The sequence below is a fragment of the Salminus brasiliensis genome, chromosome 7, assembly GCF_030463535.1.
Source record: "Salminus brasiliensis chromosome 7, fSalBra1.hap2, whole genome shotgun sequence".
Lineage (NCBI taxonomy): Eukaryota > Metazoa > Chordata > Actinopteri > Characiformes > Bryconidae > Salminus > Salminus brasiliensis.
The window spans coordinates 671,729-692,598 of record NC_132884.1 but is presented as its reverse complement, the minus strand read 5'-3'; the positions used below and the strand labels follow the sequence as shown (position 1 = coordinate 692,598).

Genomic DNA, 20,870 nt, shown 5'->3' with positions numbered 1-20,870 from the left:
GATGCTTCTAACATGGGAATATTTCTCATATTTCTTTATGTTTAAAAATCTTAAAAAACAATGTATAAATGTTTAAGTATCAGTATTTATTTGCAACACCAAAACAGCATGCTTTATACTTACAGTAAATATCTAACTGTGCATCCAAGCAATAGGAAACATGGGCAGCTAATAAACATGAGAGAACTGCGCTCTCAGTGCTAGACCATCGCACACAGATCATAACCTGTGTAGCAACAGATCAATATTTAAAATATTCTGTCCAGCCCTACTTCATAGGTCTAATAACTACTATCTGATCTATGAGCACAACCTGAGGAACACAAAAGTCCAGACATGGGTCATTTTATACAATTGTTTTATTCTAACACAAAACTACTTTATCGACACTTCACATCGTAAATGTGACTGAATAAAACCGACTGGGTACAAAAGAGAACTACAACATATATAAAAGATATATAAAAGCCAACCATTTTGAGTAAAACAAAAAAAGGGAAGGTGATTCAGCCTTGACCATTTTTCACACTACCTGAAAAACAAACATACGGACACAGAACACCCTGATCGACGGCGTTGGATTCCTTGGTCGTAGGTCCACATAGCTCTGAAATGCACGACGACTTAACTGTTCGTATAATAACAGAACTAGAGAGAGAGAGAGAGAGAGAGAGAGAGAGAGAGAGAGAGAGAGAGAGAGAGAGAGAGAGATGAAGGTAAAACACTGTCCATCTGTATCTGAGACTGGGCATTTCAGTCTGTGGGGTTTTGGCATGGTGGTTAGCTTGTAAGAACACAGCAGCGCAGGGGTGGAGGGGTGGAGGGATAGAGGGAGGGAGGTGGTGGTGGAGGAGGAGGGAGAGAAGGAGGAGGTAGCTGCTGCTTTACATCGCACCGCCCGTCTGCTGCTGAAATACGTCAATCGTGTCTTCATCTTCCATTTCCAACTGCAGAAAGAACAAAACCGTCACGACACAGAGGTTACATCAACCAACACGAGACTTCAGTAACAACCAATCAAATTCAGCTAAATTATCGGCCAAAGCCGATACACAGCTAATCAATCTTTCCGTCTCTACTTTAAATCTTGACAGCGCAACAGAACCAGCTCTCCTCAACCTACAGCCGGCGTTGGCACAGTAGGCATGTGCTTTTTTTTTTTTTTTTTTTTTTTAGGGGCGTAAAATGGCTTTAGTTCAACAAAAAAAATAATGAAGCATGTCCGTCACATTTCCTATTCGAGATATTCTAAACTACCCAGGAGTTACAGGCTGGAATGTGAGCATCCAAGTAGGGCTGATATGGTTAGGGTTCTAGACGTACTGGTGGGGTCCATCACCATAAGAAAATCATATTTATAGTAAGTAGTGATACTACAATGTCATAACACCCCCCCCCCCAGTGTATCTGAAGTGGACACAGCAGGTCGTACCTGGGCAGGTGTGTCTGTCTCATTGATAGGCTGTCCATCAAACCGGAAGCGAATCTGCCTCATTGTAAGTCCCTGTGGAAAAATCACAGCACACAGAGCAAAGGATTAGTTTCACGGTTCCTTTCTGCTTTAGTGGCTGAATTAATTGGCATAAGTTGAAAGACAAAGTTTGAGATTGTATTAATTAGTACTATTTTTATTTATTAATTGTGATGGTTTTCATGGAGTGGCCTGGACTTACATGAACTCATTCATAAATCAATTAAAAAAGGAAAAACCTCAGGGATATTCAGGGAACCCAATTCATTATACAGAGATTGAACCGTCACTGACACTCAGACAGAACTGCGGTGCATTAGTGAAGGTACAGGAAGGTACAGGTAGAGCGGGTAGCGCTAGCTCTCATTCAATGATCTGCTAGTTTCAGGAAACACAGCCTCGCTCTCGTTGGCTGAGAACCTTGACATTTCTAGACGGAAACAGAAGATCTCTCAGGAAGTCAGAGAGGATACTGAGGTATTTATTTTTAGACCCTGAATAGAAAGAGCTTCATCTGTGAAACCTGCTCACATGACTGCACTGCCCTGGGTCAGAGATTAAAACCAGTGTTTTAAAGGAGGAACCAGGAACAGAGACAACGGCAGATTATCATCCTTAACCACCCAACAGTGGCCTTGTACCTTCAAAGATACCATTATATGGAGTTAGGCTCCAAAAACCTCTTTATCCCTTAGAAATGAACGCACACTGTCTTTAAGACAGGTATATGTAAATAAGCTCGGTTCTGATCGGCTATACTTTATTGTACACTGTTTAACAATCAGCCCAGGCTGAAAGTTCCTGATTTTGTTTAAATAACTGTCTCTACTGTCCTGAGAAGACTTTCCTCTAGATTTTGGTATAGCTGTGAGGACTTGGTTGCATTCAGCCACAAAAGTGTTGGTGAGGTCAGGATGTTGGATGATTGATCACCACCCCAACTCTTCCCATCCAAAAGTCATGGATGGAGCTCCACCACCATCATTCCAGAGAGCACAGGTCCTCCACTGCTCCACAGCTCCTCAATGCTGGGGGGCTTTATACCCCTCTAGCCCACGCCTGGCATTATTAGGCAGCATGGAGCCAATAGGGTCATGATGTTGATCTGCTCCAGAGAGTCCTATTCTATTGGCAGTACTTTTTCTCTACAGGGACTAGACAAGCTGTGTGTGCATTTGCACATCTCTGTCAGTAAGGTGTGCAACTTTAAGAAGCTGAATGAATTCATTTGAAGAGGTGTCCACAAATATTTGGACATATGGTATAGCTGCTTTATGAGCTCCTCCTACTGCAGCTTCACATCAGCAGCGGCGGCAGCGTGGCAAAACAACACAGGAGCCTTTTTTTGGCGCTGGTGACTGAGCTGATGTAAATAAACAGTGTGCGCATGCTGGCTGTATCAGGGACAGATTCGTTCACGATCACCTTACAGACAGACACAGCTCACTCATTTATGAACAGTCAACACAGCCAAATCTGATCTGAGCAACCAAAAAAAGAAACCTGAATAGTGAAGGCAGCCTACGGGTTCGTCTTCACATCTGATCAGTCAGCTCAGTGTGGGCGAGAAGGTCTGCTGAAGACGTTTGTACCTGTCGTTCGCAATACGCCTTCATCAGTTTGCTGAGCGGGGTGTGCCTCTTGATCTTAAACTGGACCACGGAGCCGTCCTGTCCGGCCACTTTCAGGTTTATGTGCTCATTATTTTCAGTCTTCACGCCTTCCTGAAAACAACAGAATACACAGACGGGAATCAGACACGGAGGACAAGTGTGATCATGGTGACACTCATTTACTGAAAACAAAGCTCCAAAAATATCAGTTCATTATGGAAACTTACAACAACAAGCACTCGACTGAGTTACTGATGATGGCAAAGCAGCACGGCTCGGGATTCCAACTTGTGATCCCTGGGCCGTAGCGGCTCTGAGAATACTTAACTTGTGTATTTAACAGAACATACTGTAGATTTGCTGGATGTTTTCCCCCCGCTTTTGATATTTCTAAACATCAATATCTTTTAAATCACAATATTCACATTTACATTTAAGGCCTTTAGCAGACGCTCTTCTCCAGAGAGACTTACAGAAGAGCTTCACTGTTTACTGAAGAAGAAGCTCAGCTAGTTTAAATAGACTAAAATTCTACTAAACACAAGTCAATAAGGAGACCATAATACTCTACTCTTCACCCAAGTCCTCTCAGAAGAGGAGGGTCTTCAGTCTGGGTTTGAGGACAGTGAGCGTTGGACTCTGCTGTTCGGACACCCAGGGGAAGTTCAGTCCACCACTTCGGTGCAGGACAGTAAAAAGTCTGGACGCTCGTCTTCCCTGGATCTTAAAGGATGGCGGGTCGAGCCGAGCCGTACTTGAAGCTGGAAGGTCTCTCGGTGCAGATGCTCAGATCCCAGAATAAAATACTGACTCATTGATCAGAGGTTGGGATATTTAGCACATCGCGGCTCTCTACGGTATGAGCGCACACACACACACACACACACACACACACACACACACACACAGAGAGCCCCCCCCACACACACACAGAGAGCCCCCCCCACACACACACACACACACACACACACACACACACAGAGAGCCCCCCCCACACACACACACACACACACAGAGCCCCCCCACACACACACAGCCCCCCCCCCACACACACAGCCCCCCCACACACACACAGCCCCCCCCCCACACACACAGCCCCACACACACACACACACACACACACAGACAGAGCCCCACACACACACACACACACACACACACAGACAGAGCCCCACACACACACACACACACAGACAGAGCCCCACACACACACACACACACAGACAGAGCCCCACACACACACACACACACAGACAGAGCCCCACACACACACACACACACACACACACACACACACACACACACACACAGAGAGAGCCCCCCCCCACACACACACACAGACAGAGCCACACACACACACACACACAGCCCCCCACACACACACACACACACACACACACACACACACACACACACACACACACACACACAGCCTTCACGTGTGTAAATCTCTACACATATTTAGGTATAACCGATGTCTCAGCGCACAGCTGCAGTTCTGATCATATCTGGCGGATTCTGACCAGGCAGCCCGGCCAGCACAGTTAGCATCGCAGCTAACAGCCTGCACAGCAGAGCCAGGAGAAAAGCACAGCTTCCGCTGGAGATGTAAAGCCCAGGCCGGCTCTGGAGTCTTTAATAAACACACACGGGCTGAATTAGAGGGGATAAATGGCGGATTTCTGCAGCCTTTTCTCTAATTTCTCACCTTGGGTTTCTCGTCTGCCATAGCTGCTGCTGCTGCTCTCCACTCAACCTGGCGCAGGAAGTGACCTCAGCACGCGGCGCTACGGCGCTCCAGCGCTCAAAACAAAAACCGAGGCAGGAGGGGTGCATCCCAATCCGCTCCGTGCTCCCTATGTAGTGCACTCGGGAGTGACGTGAGTATGGCGTCTGCTGCAGATGAATAGAGCACTAAACGGATGGTGGCGCTCTGTGGGAGATGGATGAATCACACACGGCTCGCGTTTGGACACATAATGCGATGTTTAGGGTAAATAAGCTGCAGCTTTATGACCTGCGTAGTGCACAATGTAGGGTGCATAAAGAGAACTAGAGCGGGACTGGGTTATACAATAATCAGTGAGAAACAAGGCATGCAGTAGCATGCAGATAATAAAGATAAACATCTGGTTGAAGTATGGTACTGTACCCCAATCTAACTCAATTAAAGAGCTGAAACTGTACTATAGTGAAAGTATGGTACTGTACCCCAATCTAACTCAATTAAAGAGCTGAAACTGTACTATAGTGAAAGTATGGTACTGTATCCCAATCTAACTCAAATAAAGAGCTGAAACTGTACTATAGTGAAAGTATGGTACTGTACCCCAATCTAACTCAATTAAAGAGCTGAAACTGTACTATAGTGAAAGTATGGTACTGTATCCCAATCTAACTCAATTAAAGAGCTGAAACTGTACTATAGTGAAAGTATGGTACTGTACCCCAATCTAACTCAATTAAAGAGCTGAAACTGTACTATAGTGAAAGTATGGTACTGTATCCCAATCTAACTCAATTAAAGAGCTGAAACTGTACTATAGTGAAAGTATGGTACTGTATCTCAATCTAACTCAATTAAAGAGCTGAGACTGTACTATAGTGAAAGTATGGTACTGTACCCCAATGAAAACAGTTTGTGAGAAAGAGAGTGAAAAATACGGCACAGACATAATCCAAAGAGCTTTTATTTATCGTTTACACACACCTACATGTACAGTGTTAGTTTTTACATATCATCAATTTGATGATTCCAAGGGTCAAAATATCAGAAACTCACAGAAAGGTCTGCAGAGCTCCTCTGTGATCCCACAACACAACCCGCTCCCTCGTTATTCACACCTCATGTTAAAATGCTGTTAATACTGTATGACATCACAACCGTTAGAACTCATCCTAAGACCTAACAGAAGCCAGGTTCCAGCTGCCCAAACAGGCGACGGGACACTGCAATAGCTCCAACACAATATCAATCAATTATCAATTGATAGCATAAATAATTATCTTTTAAATCCCAGAGCACACGTGTAAATAAATACAGACACACCCGAAGCCATCAAAGAGTAAACAACAAAGGAAAAAAACCCACACTAATATAAACTTTTATGGCCGGATATAATTCTGTAATAAACATAACATTATCCTCCTCCCCAGAATCTATCATTTCACTCAGGAACAGGAACAAGGCAGCTATTTCATCTGTAACAAACTCGGCTTCAGTTTCAGTGGCTTCAGACTTCAGATGACAAGAGACATAATGAGACATGAATTCCAGTTTCCAAAATCTCTGCATAATTAAACAGGAAGATGTAAACACTCATTTACAGCAGGTGAGTTTGGTGTGAAACGCTGGGTTCTAGATAAGCTCCCCCAGTCAGAGCTGTTCTACAGTGGAGGTTCTAGATAAGCTCCCCCAGTCAGAGCTGGAGTTCTACAGTGGAGGTTCTAGATAACCTCCCCCAGTCAGAGCTGGAGTTCTACAGTGGAGGTTCTAGATAACCTCCCCCAGTCAGAGCTGTGGTTCTACAGTGGAGGTTCTAGATAACCTCCCCCAGTCAGAGCTGTGGTTCTACAGTGGAGGTGAAGGGAAGCAGACGTCTGAAGCTCTACTAAAAGCTCCTCACAGAAAGTTCTTCACCTAATGGTGATGAAGACGCTGCCTGATGCCTGAGACACGGTTCTACCAGAGTTCTGAGAAGAGTTCGGCTCTAGAACCTGCTTTTAAAATCAGATCATTAAAATGGTGGAGGGATACATGCTGCAGGGTGTAGTGCGGCTACAGAAAGTAGTCCCTAAAGAAAACTGCATTAGTGGAGATTCTCCACTGTTTTACCCTCATCATCATCATCATCATCATCATCATCATTCCATATAAAACTCAGAAGACTCGTGTAGCTGCACTGGTGGGTTTGGGTAGGAGATAAATTATGGGCTGTATCTGTGTTGTAGTCATGGTGACCAACACCTGGTTCCATTCACCTCCACTGTACAGAGATCAGAGTGGGTCAGTTTCTCTACAGTGAAGCTCAGATTCACACTGAACCCCCGACTCTGACTGAGCTCAGCTCACCCACACTGAGATATACAGAGAATTTTGAATAATAGGTAGAATTCCAGTAATGATGTAATGATAATGCTGGTGAGACAGGTGTACACACTGCTTAAATGACACATGTTTGCACTTTCAAAAGACATCTGATCTAATAAGAGTTCTTGGCTCTGGGCTCGTTCAGCAGGACCAGCTGTCGCCTCTACGGGAAGCTACACTGTTTAATAGGTTAAAGGAGTACTCCAGTTTGTACCGAACCGCTACCTGCTGCATCTGTGGCACACAGGTGATCATCACAGTCAGTTGTTCCAAACACAACACCTGCTGCCTGGAAACTCACTTACAGTAGCTGTAAACTGGCAGCTGCTGAGTTCTGTCAGTAATCCGTTCTACAAAACATGTATTTAAGGTTTTTTCACTTAAGGGTGTTTTTAAATGAAGGTGTGAATATGTTGTAGTTTAGAGGGAGGAGCCTGTAATTCCTCATTAGTGTAGTGACGTGAGTGAAATGTTTACCAGGCTCTGCCACATCAATATGGATACCAGGAAACCTTATATAGTGAATGGAAAAGTAACAGGAACTACTTTTACCTCTACTCTACTGTAGCTCCAGTACTATTAAAGTAACATGGCTTCAGAACTAGAACTGCTCACTGCCTTCTATTATAAGTGAGTTTCAAGTCAGGTTTTTCATCCTTTCCTAAATTCAGGGCAATTCCTGCTGCAGCACACAGAGAGTAGTCTGGAACATTCTGGAGTTTTCCTCCAACAGTTTAGTGCAGGAATATCACAAGGCTATCCTGCCAGGAGAGACGACTTCAGGGTATACTTCCAACCCTCGTCTTATAAACCCAGCTCTGACGGTCAGATTCCTAAGAAGCTGAGCTTAAACGGGAACACTACAGTCTGCCCCATCGCTCCACTGGCGGAAATGTATCCACTTCCCCCGCCTCCGTGCACTGCCGATCTCCGAGCAGAAACGTCAGCTTGTACCTCATCCGCACTTTCTCCTAAACGCACACATAAAAGTTATTGTTACATTTAGATCAAAACCTTGTCACAGAACAAACCAGAACTGCATGAAATGTAATCTCTAAATGAATGAGAATAAATAAAATAAATAAAATAAAATAAAATAAAATAAAATAAATGAAATAATTAAAAATAGATATAAGGAGTTTGTAACAGCAATCTGCTGACTGGCTTTCCTGCAGTGGGAAAGTGGCTCTAGGTGTGTTTACCTTCAGTGGGTTTGCCAGCAGCATTACTTGTGTGACGGCACTAGGGGGCAGTATTGGGTTGAAAGGCGCCAGTTCTGTGCCTGAGGGCGGCTGCAGCTTCACTCTCATAGACTGTCAATCACACAAACACAAGAAGAAGGAGTAAATGACAGCTGGACTGAGCCCAGTCTCAAGAGTCCAGCGAATGACAAAACCCCAGGAATGAGTCATAATCAAATGGTTGAAATGCACATCCCTATTTTTAATGAATCACTTTCATCAAATGATTCACTCAGAAAAGGTTAATATGATGAATTTTGATGGGAATTATTAATCTAAAAATTATTAAATGATCTGCAGGAGTAGTTAGGGAGTTCTGTTTAATTTGATTTATAAAAGAATATCTGATTAACCACAGGGGAGAAAAACAGAACTTAAGGGTTTAATGAGGTAAAAAATAAAACTAAAAACACAAAGCATCTGAAGTACACAGAGAATTATTAGAAAATATGCTTCATTATTCAAAACAGCTGAAAACACCCACAGTCTCAAACTGGTCCACTGATCCTAAAAGTCAGCAGACAGTCCTCAATTAGCCCACTTCTAAATCAGTTAAAACCGTCTGCAGCTGCTGCTGAATTAAGCCGGTTGCCAAATCCAGCAAATCCATGCAGATGAGTTCAGTGATGTCTGCAGAACCAGTACAGACACACTTAATTCCTCTAAAATAAAAATACCACAAACAAAAACCCGCAGGACTTCATCTGGAGTGTTGTGCTCTTACCTTTGGCACAGCTGCCTGTAGTGTCAGGTTTTTCACCTGTAGGGGCGCTGTGTTCAGCATGGACACCACCATGACCAGAACGTCGGGCCGTCCGGGAGGGGAGTCGGACGCAAAGTGCAACAGGACACACACGCCATCCTTATCATAGGCCGTCACAGGGCTTTCTCTACCTGAGCAACATCAGAGTTGCACATTAAAAAACACTGCAGACATATTTATAAAAGTACAAAAGTATTCGGACACCTGTTCATTCATTGTTTCTTCTGAAATCAAGGAGATTAAAAGAGTTTCTTCTGCTTCTGTTGGAGTAACTGTCTCTACTGTCCAGAGAAGAAGACTTTCTACTAGATTTAGGAGGAACACTGCAGTGAAGATTTGATTAAATTCAGCGACAAGAGCGTTAGTGAGGATGTTTGATGATTACCACCCCACCTCACCTGCAACTCCACCATCATTCCACAGAACACAGTTCTTGGGGGCTTTATACCCCTCCTCTAGCCCACACCTGGCATTAGGCAGCATGGAGCCAATAGGGTCATGATGTTTATCTGCTGCAAAGAGTCCTATTCTATTGGCAGTAACTCTTCTCTACAGGGACTAGGCAGGCTGTGTGTGTGCGCATTTGCACATGTGTCAGCAATGGGTGTATCACTCGGGAGCCATAAGGACATTTCTTCTATCCAGCAAGAAGTAAAATGAAGTCATTAGTAAAACTCACTGGGTCTGACTGAGTCCAGTGGAACGAAGACGTTGGTCAGTGAGGGGTCAGGCTGTGTGCATGCAGTTCCTTGCTTTCCCAGCAGAGGGGATGAAACAGGGTGGAGGAGAGGGCTGTCTGGAGGGAAGACTGAATTTGGGGGTTTTGTGCAGGACGGTACAACAGGACCCCCGCTGACTCCACAGGGCAGAGATGATGGTGAGGAGTCATCTGTCATCAGTCCACCGCCACCACCACCACTACAGTCAGAAAGAAGGAACAGTATTAAGTATCTGCAGTGTCGCTCAAAAAGACATGTCCATCCTATATGGGTCGCCCAACTGGGAAGCAGAACATTTTGTCTATTAGTTCCACATATGGATGCCCATTAGGGTCAGTGATGGAACCAGGAGGGGTTAAACATGGATCCCATCTGGGTTGTACACTGAATACAGGATGGGCCTATATGGGACCCATGTGAGATTAAGGTAACAGTGGGGCCCATTTGAGAAGTCCGCCTGGGTCCCATTAACAACACATGTACAAATGCATTCAAAAAAACAAAAATCAGACTAAAATAATCAAATCGAATCGTGGTGAGATGAAACAGTAATCCACCTGCAGGGCTTTCCCAAATCCAACAGGGCGAGGTCCTGGAGCGAGCTGAACCCAGATGAAGCAGGAACAGGTAAGGGGAAAGCAGCTGCTGCTCCGAAAGGCTGTGGGGCATGACCGGAGTCTGGCGCTGAGGTAGATTCAGAGAAAGCTGGAGCTGCTGGCTGAAGGAGGTCAAGTGGAAGAGGACTGCCTAGCAGATCCATTAGAGGATTAGGGGCCTGTTAAAAAAGGAAAAAAAGTAATATAATTGCAAATATTCAAATTCATCTCAGAAAAGCTGTTTATTAAGGCTCAATGACTTCACTCACAACTGTCTGAAGTGTTGCTACTCTCTGTACTTCCCTACTGTGTGAACGGGCATATATAATAATTAAGAATTTGTGAAATTGTGGTAAAAGTGAGAGATCCCGATGCACTGAATCGTTTCCTACGACGGGTGTACCTGTAAGGACGTCCACTGGCTGTTCAGTTCGTCTTCCTGCTGTTGTTTCTGAGAGCTTAATGAGAGGACTGGATCACTGAGACCTACAGAGAACTCAGAGTTAATACTCGCCGTCAGCAGAGCCACACAACCCCCCACAAACACAGTCAGCTATCACAGAAAACTTCACCTAAGGAGATCAGTTCTTCATCCAGGAGGGAGAGGCTGCTTGGAGTCTCACTCATGACTGGAAGATTGTCCTTCACGTTGATTTGTAAGCCTGGTAGGACTGAAGAGGAGTTCAGGTGGGGAGGAGGAGGCTGAAAGGCTGGTGGAGACATGAAGAGGTCATCTGGAATTTGTGGGATTTGAGCCGATGGGAGAGGAGGAGGATGCTGTGGTGAAGGACTGCGAAGATCCAAACCTGCCAAGTCTATTAAAATCTCTGAGGAACTTCCAGTATTGGAACCTAAAAACATTCATAAACAAAGAAGAAAAATAAGAATTTGATCAGCAAAGCTGTAAAGTAACTTATAAAAAGAGCGGAGCTGAGGGCTGTAATATTTACGCTCTGATGTTGTAGATCCAGGCGTGTCAGCGCTGACAGGCTGTCCTTCCACAATGTTCTTATAGGAGTTAATAACACGAGACAGGTCATCACTCGCCTGCAGGATTTCACCTGTGAACCAGAGGGGAGAAACGGTCAGTGAGGAGGATTTCTAATGAAGTATAAAAATAATGGTGGATAAAGGTGAAATCTTGCTGTCCAGCATTTACTACCTAAGCTGCTGTCGTCATCTTCAGTTTCTGTGGCCAGCTTGAACACTGTTGTCCTCAGTTTATCACAGTCATCATGCAGATCCTAACAAAGTAAAATCCCTCCATTAATTACTTCAACAATTAACTGCCCCAACAAACACCAACTCTCTCACATCTGAGAACAACTTCCCCCCCCCCGACGTTGCTGAGTTTATCTGCTTCTGTTGGAGTATCTGTTTCTACTGTCCAGAGAAGAAGACTTTCTACTAGATTTTGGAGGAGGAGCATTGCTGTGAGGAGATGATTGCATTCAGCCACAAGAGCGTTACTGAGGTCAGGATGTTGGATGATGATCACCACCCCACCTCATCATCCCCAACTCATCCCAAAAGTACTGGATGGAGCTCCTCCACCATCATTCCAGAGAACACAGTTCTTCCACTGCTCCACAGCTCCTCAATGCTGGGGGGCTTTAAACCCCTCTAGGAGTGTCCATAAACATTTGGACATAGTGTGTATTTTGGTATTTCTGACAGACGAAGTACCAATATAAATGGATCCTGTACCTTGAGAAGCTCTTTGTCTGCCTGGGTGGATTGGTCTTTGCTGAAGTGCTGCAGCATTTCGTTCAGTAGTTTGACGCTGTTGTTCACCTCCATTAAAGTGCTGGTGCGCTGGGCATCTTTCTGCGCCCTTGCTTCATCCTGAAACACACACACACACACACACACACACACACACACACACACACACACACACACACGGCTGTGACTCGTAAACATGCACTACAGTTAATTTCAGTAAAATCTGTCATCAACCGGATCTCCGTAAATACGCCCTCAAATCATTCATTTGCTTAATCATTCATCAGCCTATGAATAAATGAACAGACCTTTTTTACAGATTTAGACTGACACTAGAACTTCGTTCAGCTCTGTGGAGACGTTCTGTTTCCCCACCGTCGTCTACAGAGATGAGTAAACCCAGTGTTTACTCCAGTGTTTAGTTCATAACAGAAGAGGCTAGGCTAACATTGCTAACAACAAAACACACATCAGATACCTGATCGACTGAATTTGAGATCAGAGATCAATCATGTTTATTTAATGTTTCACCAAACTGCTACTATTAAGGTACAAAAGCAGCAGATCAAACTCAGCAAACACTCAGGTTACCTCCTTCACCATGTTCTTGATCAGACGGTTAGCCTCCTGTAGGTCCTCCGGCTTTTTGCTTTTCAGCAGTTCTGCGAGACGCTACACAGAAAAAACAGACGTCCCGTATTATTCAGTTATTGATCTTATTAAACAATAAACTATGACTTATTCAGTAACAGCCTGAAGTTTAATAGTCTGTAGTAATAACCGAGGAACTGAAATGAAAAAGCCTTGTTTTCTTACTTTACTCTTCTCCTCGTTTTCAAAGACAGGATTCAGAGGCCTGTCAGGAGGAGAGGGAATCAGAGTCTTATCCGCCGGGACGTCTGGATCTGTCGTCACGATGCCTGATGGAGCAGAAGGACTGAGTTGAACACAAATGACGGTGACCTTGCAAACTAACGCGCTCTGTAGCGTTTACACAGGTCAGATTCCACAGTGGTCAAATAGCTACCTTGCCTCTTTAGCATCTGATAAGCCTCTGCAATCTTGGTCTCATCCGGCAGCGCAACCGACCAACTGAACAGCATCTCTATTACCTTCATTTTCACCTTCTCCGACACTCTGTCCCCTAAATACTGTGGAAAACACATAAAGAAAAAACAGTGTTTAATTCTTTAGCCAACATGAGACAATTCATGAGTACTGAATAGGGCTGGGAGATATGGTCACAATATTATATCACAATATTTAAAGACATTTTCAACACGCATGGCATGCTTAGAAATGCCTCTTAATATTATGCAGCAACAGCAAAATGTATAAAAACATCGAGATATTGCCCAGATCTAGTACTGAATCTCACCTTCGGTGAAACTACTTTGATTAATTCGTTTAAAAACCTAAATTTTCCAACTTCATTATGAAACCTCCTGCCGCAGTTCTTCATGCAGGCTTCTAGGACCTACAGCATCCGGAGGAGAAAAAGACATGAGCTGACTGAAACCCATCAAACTGAGCAGGCCTTAAACCCACAGCAGGAACTCACGGTCAGGGCTTGCAGAGCCTCCCACTCCTGAGGGGAATGGACTTTATGTGCCAGTAATCTGACTGAGATCTGTGGACTGAAGAAGAGCAGAAGAAGAGAAGAGCTCATCACTTCCAGAGTGAAACAGTGAGGACAGGACACAGTGAGAGCTGGGCCACTCTTACCCCTCTAGCTCCTTATTGATTTGGTCACAGAACCCAATGATATACTCCCAGTCCTCGTGTCTGTTGGAAGGGCTGGTGGCTTTGTCTGTGTGGAAAACACAAGAAACGTCATGCTGGCACATTTAGCAGCTCTTGCATCCCCTGTAATCTGCACTGTTAGACGCAATATCAGCCACATATTATAATATTACTATCTGTAAAGATGTTTGCCATCAGCTGGAGAGAGAACTGCTGCCTACAGCTAATCACATTACTTTAGCTGAAGAAGCTAAGGCAGCTATCTAGCACAGCTCTGAAAACAGCGCGACACCGAAGGACTAGAACCTCGCAGGAGAACGTGTTGAACGGTTCTCAGCTACGTGAAGAGCAAATCTCACAAATACATCGCCTATCAACTTCATTTGGTCCTAAAATCATTAATGTAAACACAGCTAAGCTGCTAACCGCGGCTAAAACCAGAGGAGGCGAATCTGGCTCCAGGAAGTAAGAATCCACCCCAGGGTTTTGTTCGAGCCGCCGCGGTAGCTCTGCTGCAGCCCAGCGCCAGAGGACTTGCTCAGGCAGTTGTAACAAAACACTGGAGCGGAGTCTTACTTTCTGGACCTGGAACAGAGTCCTGGAGCGGATTTTTGCTTTCCGGACCTGAATTCGCCAACGTTGGCTAGAACTGAGCGTTTGAAAGATGTCGAATTCACACGACATATCAATAAATCAACAAAATACACAGAATGTCCCTCAGAAATGATTTAAAACAATCTAAATAAAAGCTGTACATTCCTCAGTTACTCACTGAGCCATGATTCTAGTGACTCTCCATCCGGATCCGCCATGTTCTCCCCACTTTATTAAACTACAGGCGAATTTAACGCGGTTTAAAGTTCAGATTAAAAACCAAAACACTCGTTTAATAAACCAGATTTCTTTATTTAAAGAATAAATTTTTTTTACTGTCAAAACACAAACACACACAGCGCTTTACACAATTCCAGTGGAAACTGTGAAACAGAACTGCTGATCAGTGATCAATACTGCTGATCAGCTTTTATCTATTTTTTTATTATTATTTGTCATTTTATTATTGGAATGTAAAAACCTTGGATGAAAAAAAAATATGAAATGTATATTCTTATAAAGCACCAGTGGTAAAGAATCAGTCATCAGAGTAATCAATGCGACCACGGTCCAGTCCTGTGAGTGTGGAAGACCCCCAGGGCACTGGAGTACTGTCTGCACCCCAATAAAACATGACCTTTACTCAGTAACTATTTTCACACAGGAAGTCAATATTCTGAAGAAAGTCAGGATTTATCGTATTTAGAGAAAATAACTCATTTTGAGGTAGAACGTCATTATTTTGACATAGCAAGTCAGTATTCTGAGAAACTCAAGTCCAAATATTAAAAAATAATAATAATAAAATTAAAAAGAAATAATGACCCTTCTCTTATAATATTTTCTTCCTGTGTCAAAATCATGACTTAGCATTTCAGAATATTGGCCTAAAATATTCTGACTCATGTTGTAACATTACTTTTTCCCCCCAAATCTTCAACCTAAAAATGTATTTTCTCTAAAATGTGACTTGTTAAATCAAAATACTGACTTGGTACATTTCAAGAAAGTGATCACCGCGGCGTGTTCAGTGTTTATGTTCTACATACCAAATCAAAATCTTACAAATCAAGTCAATATTAAGAGGAAACAAGTCATTATTATGAGATACTTAGAATGGGCTTCCAGAAGCCCCCACTAAAACAAGCAGCCGAATGTTTGTCATGTTTTATTCAGCTCCTCTAAATCTGTTCCCCCTCTCTCTCTCTCTCTCTCTCTCTCTCTCTCTCTCTCTCTCTCTCGGCGGCTTCACACCCAAAACTGCACCTCAGTTCTCCAAGCTGAAACAACAGAACCATTCAGAACCTCCTTCAACTTTAACACCAGATAACCCCACACACACACACACACACACACACACACACACACACACACACACACACACACACACAGAGTATGAGCAGGGCTACAGGCAGCGAGCCTGGCTGCCGCAGCTGTACCACGCTCCCACTTCCCAAATCCCCTCTAAACTCTCTCCAACCGGTCCGCACCAGCACCGGAACAGCTGGCTGAACTCCAAAGCCGGCGGGGCGCTGACCCGCAGGGGGTTATCACGGCTCCTGCCGCTTCAGTCCACAACCTCACTGTAGTAGTAGCGCTGAGCCGCAGCGCTCAGTGTCCAGCCACTGGCCCGATACTCCAGCACCTCAAGCAAAAGCAGGCGGGTCATGGAGCTCAGGCCGTCCTGCAGCAGGAAGCCGTCCCGCAGCAGGTAGAACAGCTGGTCCATGCGCTGGCTGTTCAGCTTCTCCAGCTGTTCACCCACACGGTGCAGCTGTAGCGCCAGACAGTCCACCTGTCAAACACACACACAGTTTAACTGATGTCCATTTGGACTCATGCTAAATTCAAGCACACCATGTGGACAAAAGCATTAGTGAGAGTAGATGAGGTTGGATGATCACCACCTCATCCCAAAAGTACTGGATGGAGCTCCTCCACCATCATTCTAGAGAACACAGTTCCTCCACTGCTCCACAGCTCCTCAATGCTGGGGGGCTTTATACCCCTCTAGCCCACGCCTGGCATTAGACAGCATGGTGCCCATGAGCTAAAGCACGAGCCACTATTCATTAGACAGGCGTGTGCGTTTCAGGTAGAAACAGTGAAAGTGTTGAAACAACCACAGCAGATTCAGAGGAACTCACCTCCTCTTCATTCATCAGAGCATCCGGCTGCGACAGCCTGAACAAACAGTCGTACACCGGATCCACGAGCGCAGCCATGGGGGCGTTGTTCACCTGAACACAAAACACACCACTCACCAGATTCATATCAGCACTGCTTACTTTTGTTGGTTTATTGTTTTGTATTTTAAACACCAGCTGTTCTTTACTGGACCAATAGAAATACTTCATAAATCACATAAGATTAAACACATATTTGTATTATGCATTAATCCAATACAGCCTGTATAAAGTTAGCATACAAGGTTTTCTTAGAAAGCTAAGCAAAAAAAAGTACTGTCAATACAAGTTGAGCTGCAATAATCTGAATCAGGTAAACGTACCTTTAGATGATCGAATATGTTACAGATGAAGGAGACGACGCACACCCACTCCTGCACGCTCCGCTCGCGTGTCTCCTCCCTCGCCGTGAACTCCTTCTGGAGTCGAGTCAGCAGATTCCTCCGGAACACACTCGTGTTGCCGTGCTTTGCCTCTATCTGTGACACAGAGATTCAATCAGGATCTGCAGGTTCAGTGTTACAGGAGAACATCATGGACTGTTTACACTGCGTGGGCGAAATTCTATCCTGCAATTCTATCCCCAGAGATCCCAGACAGACTGTGAAATTCCAAAAAATACATCTGGAATTTCCATGCGACGCCCCAATGATCTACCTCACCATCCTAAACCACCTGATTTAACTCAAAACCCCACGGAAACTGATCTGAGGTTGGTCTGGATTCTCATAACACAGTACACATAACATCTGACCCTTAAATTCCTTACAATACAGATACCGCAGAGGGTTCTTTGAACAACACCATAGAAGAAACACTTTTAGTTCCATAAAGAACCATGTTCATACCTTTAAAAGATCTAAACAACCTTCACATGATGTAAAGCTTCTTCACCAATTTAGTGGTGCTTCACATTCACACACCTCTTTTACATAAAGTGGTAAGTCATGGGACCAAAAGTGGTTCTTCTATGCTTAAATATCTAAAATCTAAATATGCTTTGTTAAACATAATGGATGATCTAATGCCAGTGATTCACTGCCTGGTTCAATGGCTTAATAGGCCTTTCAGATTCAGGTGGAAAACCTTTTAAGAACCTTTTCTGGGGAAGGATGCTTTTTCTTACTAAGGATGCTCCACTATGAGGATTCTGAACCAATGGCCAATGACACTGGAAATTGCAAAATGGTGCAGATACATATGAATGGGATTTGAGACTAAACCCACCTGGATCAGCATTACTGAGAAATAGATCAAAATCAATGTGACCCCTGTTTAATGAAGTGTAAACCAGTGTATTGACCAGTGGTTTGAACTGTTTGGCTGAAGGAACCTACCTGTACTAAAACATAGCAGACATGGCCTGCATCTCTGCACAAGGACCTGTCCTTCAGTGACTGGTCCACGATAGCTTCGGACAGTTTTCCCATGTCCACTGCAGTGGGGTCTGGATAAAAGGGAGCAAAGTGCAGAAAACTGTATTTTAGGATCAGACCATGATTCAAGAGCCTAGTATGTTTTAGGAGCGAGCAGGAGCTCCATATGAGCCTACAGCAGTCTATATGAGTCTATACAATTCTACAGGAGTCTATATGAATTTATGAGTCAACATGAGTCTTTATGAGTATACAGGAGTCTATATGAGTCTATACGAGTCTACAGGAGTCTATATGAGTATACAGAAGTCTACAAGAGTCTATACGAGTCTACAGGAGTCTATACGAGTCTACAGGAGTCTACATGAGTATACAGAAGTCTACACAAGTCTATATGAGTCTAAACGAGTCTATATGAATTTATGAGTCAACATGAGTCTTTATGAGTATACAGGAGTCTATATGAGTCTATACGAGTCTACAGGAGTCTATATGAGTATACAGAAGTCTATAGGAGTCTATACGAGTCTACAGGAGTCTATATGAGTTGGAGTCTATATGAGTCTACAGGAGTCTATACGAGTCTACAGGAGTCTATATGAGTTGGAGTCTATATGAGTCTACAGAAGTCTATAGGAGTCTATACGAGTCTACAGGAGTCTATACGAGTCTACAGGAGTCTATATGAGTTGGAGTCTATATGAGTCTACAGGAGTCTATACGAGTCTACAGGAGTCTATATGAGTTGGAGTCTATATGAGTCTACAGAAGTCTATAGGAGTCTATACGAGTCTACAGGAGTCTATACGAGTCTACAGGAGTCTATAGGAGTCTATACGAGTCTACAGGAGTCTACAGGAGTCTACAGGAGTCTATAGAAGTACCTTTCAGTGCTGCTTTGACCATGTTCTGGGTTTCTGTGTTGAAAGCCTGGATCTTACAGTCTTCCCATACCTGGTCCATGGTTGGTGTGGAAGAACTTTTAGGCGGTGTGAAGAGACAGAGAGGATAAATGACACCTGGAGCAGTTAATACAGGTCTGGAAAGTGAAAGAATGAAGACATTGAAGCTTTGTAAGAACTTAAAGTTCGCTTATACTCAAATTCCCCCCCCCGTTCCACCTTAAGAGGTGCAGCAGTTACACCCCCAGCCACATCCTGGAGCCAGCTTCAGCATTTAAGGTGGATCGGACAACTCGAACGAGAAGCTGGAGACAGGGAGACCTCCCGGCTCTCTTTCTGAGTTTAATCCGGGTTTAAACGCATTGTTTACATCCAGCTGTTTGAACACAGCTCCGGCTAACTGAGCTAGCTGTGCCCATCACAACCTCCCAAAAACACCCAAAACACGACAGTCACGACACACAGGCGAAACTGGGCACGGACGGCAAGGCTGACAGAACTGCACGATGTTATAAACGGTGTAGTTACTCACTTAGAACAGCTTCAGAACCGCGATTCAGGCACTGCTCCTCCACACGCTGCTCCCCTCCCTACACCGAGCGCCAGATCCGTCTGCGCATGCGCGTGATGTGGCCGGAGCCTGGTCGCGTTCCAGTAAGCGCGCTCGAGGGCGCAATTATAGGGCACTACTCATGCACGCTTGGATTTAAGAGCTCTAAGGTGGTTCTTGTGTTGTGTGATGACCGCGTTTCACGTCCCCTAGTAATAACCACTTGATGTAAGAACTTCCTGTGAGGGAGCTGTTAGAGGTTCAGATGTGGTTCCATTCACCACCACTGTGAACACTGGCTCTGACTGGGACAAGTTATCTAGAACAAACTCACCAACCCCCCCCCCCCCCACTCTGAATGAGTTAAATACATGTTTTCATTATTTTGAATTGTTATTTAATCATTTAATATTCAGAGGATTATCTATTTATTCTTAAAAAACAAGGAGAGCTACTTTCCAATTATGCATCCCTAGGAGCTATACTGAGAACCTGTCACTAGGGGGCGACAGATAATAAATTTCAGATTCAGATTCATTCAGATTCATTCAGATTCATTTAGATTCATTTAGATTCATTTAGAATCGTTTAAGTTCATTAGTATTTATTTATATTCCAGGCTCAGTTCAGATGAAGGGAAGCAGTTTAGAAAATCTACAGTTTAGTTAAGATGTTTTATGCAAGAGAGCACACTTTAGAGACGGATGAGGATGAGATGAGAGGTTATGGCAGTAGATACAGTCTCATTATTACACATTATTATTAGCTAATAATAATAATTATTATTATAATATTATGAGCCAAAATAATCTGCTGCTGTTTTCAGAACAATGCACTGGCCAGTCCATAGTCTGAACTAGTGGAATTTCAGAACACTCCCGCCACCTTGTTTAATAGATGAGGTGGTGCTTTGGATCTTGTGCAGGAGGTGAAGAAAGATCTCCAGCAGGCTTCTGCAGAAATACTGAAAGCGAGGCTGTAATGAAGGTAAAGGTGGAGCTCTAAACACTCAAAAACAGCTGAGGTTAGATTTAGCTGCTGAGGCTTCTGGGTGTTTTTCTGTCAAATCTGTATTTCTGCTTTCTTCTGGCACAGGGAAGGGTGTTCTGACTTTTGCACAATAAACAGTAAACTCATCAAAGACAAAGTCCAGCAACACATCATCAGTCACATGTGTTTGACCAGTGTACGAGTGACAGCGGGGGCAGAACCGCAGACATCAGCAATTCTTTTGTTGATCTTTATGGATCACAGAGAGAAAACAGCTCTGAGATGAACCCCAGTGGTGTTGCTCTTCTGGA

At 44.1% G+C, this 20,870-nt stretch overlaps 3 protein-coding genes across 4 annotated transcripts; all 3 read right to left on the bottom strand.

Annotated features, from left to right (window-relative positions):
* Positions 1-344: 344 nt before the first annotated feature.
* Positions 345-4,855, bottom strand: sumo2a (small ubiquitin like modifier 2a). Its single transcript, XM_072682772.1, has 4 exons — positions 4,793-4,855; positions 3,064-3,195; positions 1,433-1,504; positions 345-947 (listed from the first exon to the last, which is right to left on the bottom strand). Exons 1-4 carry the CDS (start codon positions 4,811-4,813, stop codon positions 885-887), a joined length of 288 nt encoding a protein of 95 aa, XP_072538873.1. The 5' UTR covers positions 4,814-4,855; the 3' UTR covers positions 345-884.
* Positions 4,856-5,758: 903 nt separating this feature from the next.
* gga3a (golgi associated, gamma adaptin ear containing, ARF binding protein 3a) lies at positions 5,759-14,794 on the bottom strand. The gene is made up of 17 exons (XM_072683287.1): positions 14,734-14,794; positions 13,944-14,028; positions 13,780-13,855; positions 13,597-13,695; positions 13,246-13,369; positions 13,035-13,138; positions 12,810-12,890; positions 12,201-12,338; positions 11,656-11,737; positions 11,444-11,554; positions 11,066-11,344; positions 10,897-10,979; positions 10,455-10,672; positions 9,858-10,096; positions 9,140-9,309; positions 8,377-8,487; positions 5,759-8,145 (listed from the first exon to the last, which is right to left on the bottom strand). Exons 1-17 carry the CDS (start codon positions 14,771-14,773, stop codon positions 8,035-8,037), a joined length of 2,151 nt encoding a protein of 716 aa, XP_072539388.1. The 5' UTR covers positions 14,774-14,794; the 3' UTR covers positions 5,759-8,034.
* Positions 14,795-14,846: 52 nt separating this feature from the next.
* mif4gda (MIF4G domain containing a) lies at positions 14,847-19,627 on the bottom strand. 2 transcript variants are annotated; one of them, XM_072682770.1, is made up of 6 exons: positions 19,552-19,627; positions 19,002-19,156; positions 18,079-18,188; positions 17,065-17,220; positions 16,703-16,795; positions 14,847-16,350 (listed from the first exon to the last, which is right to left on the bottom strand). In XM_072682770.1, exons 2-6 carry the CDS (start codon positions 19,078-19,080, stop codon positions 16,123-16,125), a joined length of 666 nt encoding a protein of 221 aa, XP_072538871.1. In that variant the 5' UTR covers positions 19,081-19,156; positions 19,552-19,627; the 3' UTR covers positions 14,847-16,122. The 2 variants fall into 2 exon arrangements, with proteins under 2 accessions (XP_072538871.1, XP_072538872.1); XM_072682771.1 differs by having other exon boundaries at positions 19,002-19,096; positions 19,552-19,624.
* Positions 19,628-20,870: the final 1,243 nt, after the last annotated feature.